Genomic DNA, 6,413 nt, shown 5'->3' on the forward strand with positions numbered 1-6,413 from the left:
ATCGATACTATAAGGCTAGTATCGATACTTGTTCTTCATTTCTAGGTAGAAATGTGTTTTCTAGGCAGAAGTATCAGTACTCTTTCAAGAGTATCGAAACTTTGGGTCATAGTTTTGAAACTCCCAGAAAGTATCGAAACTAGATAGAAAAGAATTTTTAAAAGTATCAATACTTATATAAAGTATCGAAACTTTTGTAGGTGTATCGATACTCTTGAGCTAGTATCGATACTTTTAGTTTGTTTTGGGCAAAAATAATCGTTTTTAAGGGAATTAGACATGAGATACCCCAATACTTCAGTGTATTATCAAATAAGACTACAAGTGAGAATATTTACGATGTTTAATTTAAACATAGAAACCAAATAATTAGGGTGACATAAAACTAGCCTTGTTGATGCTAGAGAAACAAGTCAGACACCTGAGTTCTTCTAGTTTAGGGTGTCAAAAGTATAGATGCAGTCCAGATATCCATAGGTAGGGCGCAAGGCTGTTAAAATTTACTAGCTAGGGCGCAAGGTCCGACACTCGCAAGGGGTAGACTAGTTGGGGGTGTGGTGTCAAATGCAGTGATTCCAGAGGCCACATCCTCGGTAGACTAGAGGGATCCGTGAGCTCCGAGATATAAAAATCCCTCAGCTGCACCATGATGTCTACCATAGCGTAGAGAGTGAGTATCACAATGATACTCACTAATATTGTATTGATGATGCATTGCATTGTTTTCAGTTATTAAAGCATGTTGTAAATGTACCCTTGTTAGTATATTTTAGTTGTTAGTGTGGCACTGGGCTAGTTAGCTCAGCGTTTGGAATTTGTTTCCTTAATTAGATTAAGTGAAGATCAATAGAGGAGCCTTTTGACTAGAAGAAATCCAGACCAAACAACAGAGCATAGCACGTCTAAAATTTCTAGAGGGCATGTATATTCAAAGTTTTTATTTTGTAAATTTGATTTGTAAATTGTTTTAAATACCTGGTCTGTATATTTTGATTTATTTTGTAATTGTGGGAGCTCCCAACTGTAAACTATTTTACATAGATTTTATTATCTATTTTATTGCAAGTATTTACACATGAAGCTTTAATTTCAAGTGTGTATGATAAAGGAAATTTGTTGGTTAGCCACTTCGGTGGTTCCGTGTGGCACTCTCATTGGTCGACTGTGTGTCGTACTGGTGTAGGGTGTTACAAGTTCATCCCTCGCGCTTTATGTTCTAAAGTGCATCTGACTCAATATGAGAAAACAAATGTTTTATTCAAGGCAGGGAAGCATTAACCAAAGACGGCTTTATGGTGGTTATGAAGCCTACACACGTGTGGAAACGATTTTATATGGTGAAGTTCTTCCCTCAACTTGATTGAGAATTTTGGTAGTATGTGGTTTTGTAAATATCCATTGCTTCTTCATTCAGATTAGATAATGGTGTTAAAACTCAGCCTTGTTTATCATCTTTGTATTTTTGGGTTCATGCAGGCAATCCCTATTGCACGGATGGTTAAACATCTCTGAAGAGAAAACATGGATGTCATTCTACGTATTAACGAGCGTACATGGAGGACCAGACTTAATTATTACAAAGGTCGTGATTCCGGAGGGCTTTGTGGTGGTTGGAAGAGTTTTGCGAGTGACAACAATTTAATAGAACATGACATGTGCGTATTTGAGCCATCTGATATGGGAAGTAAACCTATCGTCCTGGATGTTTGCATCTTTCGGGTTACGGATTAACCAGCTCAAGCATCAGTTTCTCTGACGACAGACCCTTTCACTGAACCGGAAGAACAGTAGAAGCATCATCTCTAGGTACGACTTATATAAATGTTTGATATGTTTTTAAGTTGTAGTTTTAAAAAGTCGGTTAATCTGCCGTGCTACTACTGCCTAATAGAAGCTTTATCTTGTAAATTAGGTATGATGAGATGGTTATCCTTCTGCCATTTACCACGTTTTGGTTTCTGTGAGTTTTGCTGTTAGAGTGGTTTGATTATCATTTATTTTTCTGTCTAAGTTCACTCTAGCTAATCTCTTGTGAAGCGAAACTTCTTAACAGTTAACATACGTATTTACCTGCATGCATTTCATTCAGTTTGATTCATGAACTTCTCATCATGCTATTATATAGTAACACTGTAGTAGCGACTTCACATGTTAAAGTCTGGAGCAAATAATGATACTGCACCTGTCAAAGCAATGCTGGTTTGGTTAGTTTCGGATTGGGTCAATTTCAGGTCGGGTTATGTCAATTTCAGGTCAAGTTGGTCCGAATCACATGGGGTTTGGATTTTTCATTGGATCATTTCGAGTTCAAGATGGATTAGGATAATTTCATGTTTAATGATTTCATTTTAATTTAATATACTAATTATTTTGAATCAATCCTTTTTATAATCAAGTTATTTATATTTTTAGTCGAATATTTTATTAAAATGATAACAAGAATTTACAAGTAATAAATGAAATAAAAAAGTTAAATTAAATGGCTATATATCAGATTCAGATTGTTTGCTTTTATGATAAAATCAAATTTGGATCATATCTTTAAGTTTAGATCATAATTGACAGGTCTAGATGCTACCTACCTCTACCGAGGTACGAAATTTGAGTTTTGTGGCTTTGGCAAAAATCCAACACTAGTGTCAGATAGTTCCAACTTCCAACTTCCAACTTCCAACTTCCAACAATGATCAAACTTTCAAACTACAAAGTAGATCGAAATCCAAAGTAGACAACGGGGCAGCCCCAGGGGAAAACCACAGAAGAAACTTGCCAAGAGAAATTGATGGACAATGAGTGTATCGCTTCAAACATCTAATGGTATATTAGGCCCTAAACTTTGCTACTCATGCTGAGGGTCTTTGGCATGCAGAAAACAATTGCCAACTAATGAAAGCCATCACCAAAGATGTGAATAATTCGAAGCCTACCACCTCTGGAAAGTGCCATCCCAATCCTCGCCTTAGGTAGCTGCTCAAGGAAAATAATTTCCATTTGAGTTATTAATGCAAAAGCCAACATATATATATATAATAAGAAAGAAGAAAGTTGCCGAAAGATGCAGTGACAAAGTTAAAGGAGACCTTGTAATAGATGGCATGGTTGCCACAATTCCAGCACATGCATATATTATGGGAATCAAAGTCTTGGGCTTGTTCTTTCTAAGCCAAATTAAAGATCCCAATGCTGCAAGGGATATACTCAACACCTGAAATGAGAAAAGGATACAGATGTCCAAAGGGAGAGCTATAATTAGAAATTCCACTCTTCATTAGAGAAACGGAAATCTAAAATCCCAATGTTATACAATCACCAGAAACACCTCATGAATAAATCGCCAATACAGATTCAAGGATGTCCAACAAAGCAATTCCAAGAACAGTGTTCCAAGTCCAAGCATAAAAGAAATTAACATACCAAATTAGCATTTGCTTCCAAACCTTGTAGAATGTAATCCCAAGTGAATTCTAGCCCCCTAGCTCCCACCCAAAGAGGTGCCAATCTATGTAGAACAGAATCAGCAAAAGCCCATCCTATCAGCATCGAAAGAAGTAAACCATAGTGCAAATGAATTAAGGTTAGTGAAGAAAAAAACCCAGCAAAATAAACTCTTATCATGGGCAAAACTAGCACTGAACATTCAGAAGAAAAAAAAAAGCTACTGGCAGCACTGCTCTAAAATTAAGGTATTACTTCATGAATACTTCAAAATGGAACAATGAGTGACCTCAAGCTTCTTGAACTGATATCCATCTGAACATTTTATTAATATCATTTATTTGTTATAAAGATCACACTATAACCATAGTTATTCACTCATCAATTATTTGGATGACCTGATGCACGGTGACACCCTTAAGGGTCAAAGCCACAAATTTGAAATGGTGCTCTGTCTTTTCTCTAATTTTCATTTGGAAAGGGGGAGGATGAATTAGGAAGGGTGCAAAACTGAATTTCAACTTTAAAAACTTGAGGCAAAATCTCACTCACCAAGTCCAACAGCTTGAAATTTATGATTTTGAGAGATATTCCTGTGTGTCAACTGTGTTAAGGCAAAATAAAGTCCAGCAACATCTATAAAACCAATCAGCGCTTTCAGAATTTCCTGAAATTGCACAAGCAACAATTTCTCCATGAGTTTAAAATGTATACTATTCATAAGAACCCATGACAGTATTACAATCCATATCTCTAAAAGACCCTTATGCAACTGGAGTTAAGAAAGTTGGTTTTCACATTCGGTTCTAGCTAATAACATCATCAAATCAAACTGCCACTAACTACAACAAAAACTGGAATCATTTACAATTAGAGCAACAATGCATCCATCCATCCATGCAGATTCCAATAATTTCAGAAAGGGGAAAAAAAAGAAATACTTGATATGGGTCAAAGCCATCGTTCTCAGACACCTGCAAAAACGTTGCAAGGCAAACAAGCTGCCAGCATAGAAAGAAACAATTCAAATTAACTATCCAAAAACACTAGATTTAAACAGCAATGAGATTGAGATTTATCACAGAAATTAGGGACGCTGATATTTTCAAGCTGTGCTGACCTTTACCAAAGCTGTTCCTAGATAAACAAGGGCAGCTTTAACAGAGGTACCAAGAGTATCATACTCTGATCTGCATAAGCATAAATCATTATAAATTACACTGATTTGTATACGAAACAGTAGTACAGTACTATACTTTAGTAGAAAATATCAATCTCCCCCAACAAATTTCACTAACTAAATTCTAAAAAATCAACTACCTAATAGTATAATTTTTCCACTAAGCCTAATTACTTCCAACTTATAGGCTTATAGCTGCCGAACATTTTAATCAAAATCTTTTAACATTTTTTAGAACAAATCTTAGCTCGTTTTTTCTTATTGTAGATAGATCTGTTCTTAAAAGAACAAGACAAATCTTTTTCCACCGATACTTTTTTTCCTAGTCTCAACATAGATCAAAGTTTAAGTTCTAAGTAAAGCTCACTTCTATAGAAAAATAAGAAATTGCAGATGCTATAAAAAATAAATATATCACAAATTACATAAAAAAAAATAGGTAGAGGTCGAGTAAAAGGGGAGGCGGAACGTACAGGGGAGTGGCGGAGTAGTAGACGGCGTGTGGACCGAAGGTGAGAATGGCACAGTTGAAGAAGTGAAACATCGTCATTTTCCCTTTTCCCAGTGTTTTTGCAAGTTTCAATTCCAGGTTTCAATATTTTGCGATGTTTTGGTCGTCCTCTTCAACTTAAAATCGGATCGAGAATGAGTGATCTGTTTTTCAAGTGGGCTGCTAAAGAACCCGTTATATTTCGAGCCCTGAAGAAGCTATTCAGGATTTTCGGCTAAATAGCATGTTTAAATTTAATTATAGAATTCTAATAAATGTTTTGAATTGTAAAACAACATTTCCCGTAATTTATTAAGGACGAATTCCTAGGAATCAAATTCTTGCCAAAACATCAAGGTTATGGATAATAAGGACTTGGTATAGATGCTATATGTTTTGATATTTATACTAGAAGCCCAGAATCACAGAAAAATAAAATCCTATTTGAGTTAGAACTCCAATGTTTTATACAATAGAAATCCAATTTGATTTTGTTTGGGATCGATTCTAGGGCTATATATACCCCCATCAAATGTTTTATATATTTTTAAGGTTTTTAGAATACTATAAATACTCATTGGGGTAAGCCTAATGGAAGAATCCTCTTTAGCTTAATAAAAATTCTTTTCTTTTATTTTCGTTTTATTTAATTTTCTTTCAAGCTGAGGGCTAAAGCGATGACTCAATTCCAACGTGAGAATTGAAAAGCACTTGAATAACTTCGGAATATCTTTCTCAATCTTTGCGTTTATTTTCAAAATCAAAACAATTTTAAATATCAAAGATTGGATTTGGTCAAGATGTTGTTGCGATTAAATGTGTGGAAGAAATTATCGGCTTATTGAAAGCACATTCGACTTCTTGGGAACACACTTGGCAAGATTGTCTTGCTAAGAGGGAATTGAGATTGAAATTAGTAGTTATTGAAACAACAATCCGAGTCGGTCTTCACAAACTTAAACGATTATTGATCTACGACAATTGATGTTGATCAGATCAATTAACGAAGCCGGAATCAAAGATTTCCTTGGGTATTCGGTATACAAAGAAGAGTCACGAGGATTACCCTTGTTGACAAAGTAACCGACGTGAATCCCGAAGGGAAAATCTAATTCGATGATCCGAATGAAATTGAGTCAAAACGGAAGCCTAATGTTTATTTTACCATATTAAATTTTCTTTTAAACTTTCTTTTTAAATTTCTTTTTAATCTTCTTTGAAATCTTTTTATTTTTCTTTCTTCTATTTTATTTATCTTCATGTATAAATCCCCACATTTACTTAAATTCTACTCCATCCACTTCAAAG

The 6,413-nt window shown here is 35.0% G+C and overlaps 1 protein-coding gene and 1 long non-coding RNA gene across 2 annotated transcripts; one reads left to right on the forward strand and one right to left on the reverse strand.

Moving 5' to 3' along the window:
- The first annotated feature begins 1,246 nt into the window (after nt 1-1,246).
- Nucleotides 1,247-1,964, forward strand: LOC120168264. Its single transcript, XR_005520123.1, has 2 exons — nt 1,247-1,337; nt 1,477-1,964. It is a non-coding gene; the product is annotated as an uncharacterized LOC120168264 (long non-coding RNA).
- A 720-nt stretch (nt 1,965-2,684) lies between these two features.
- LOC120168263 (transmembrane protein 147-like) lies at nt 2,685-5,221 on the reverse strand. The gene is made up of 7 exons (XM_039177048.1): nt 5,089-5,221; nt 4,556-4,625; nt 4,377-4,436; nt 3,988-4,102; nt 3,415-3,530; nt 3,081-3,205; nt 2,685-2,967 (listed from the first exon to the last, which is right to left on the reverse strand). Exons 1-7 carry the CDS (start codon nt 5,163-5,165, stop codon nt 2,844-2,846), a joined length of 687 nt encoding a protein of 228 aa, XP_039032979.1. The 5' UTR covers nt 5,166-5,221; the 3' UTR covers nt 2,685-2,843.
- Nucleotides 5,222-6,413: the final 1,192 nt, after the last annotated feature.

Source organism: Hibiscus syriacus, unplaced genomic scaffold (genome assembly GCF_006381635.1).
Source record: "Hibiscus syriacus cultivar Baekdansim isolate YM2019G1 unplaced genomic scaffold, ASM638163v2 tig00111718_pilon, whole genome shotgun sequence".
Taxonomy (NCBI): Eukaryota; Viridiplantae; Streptophyta; class Magnoliopsida; order Malvales; family Malvaceae; genus Hibiscus; species Hibiscus syriacus.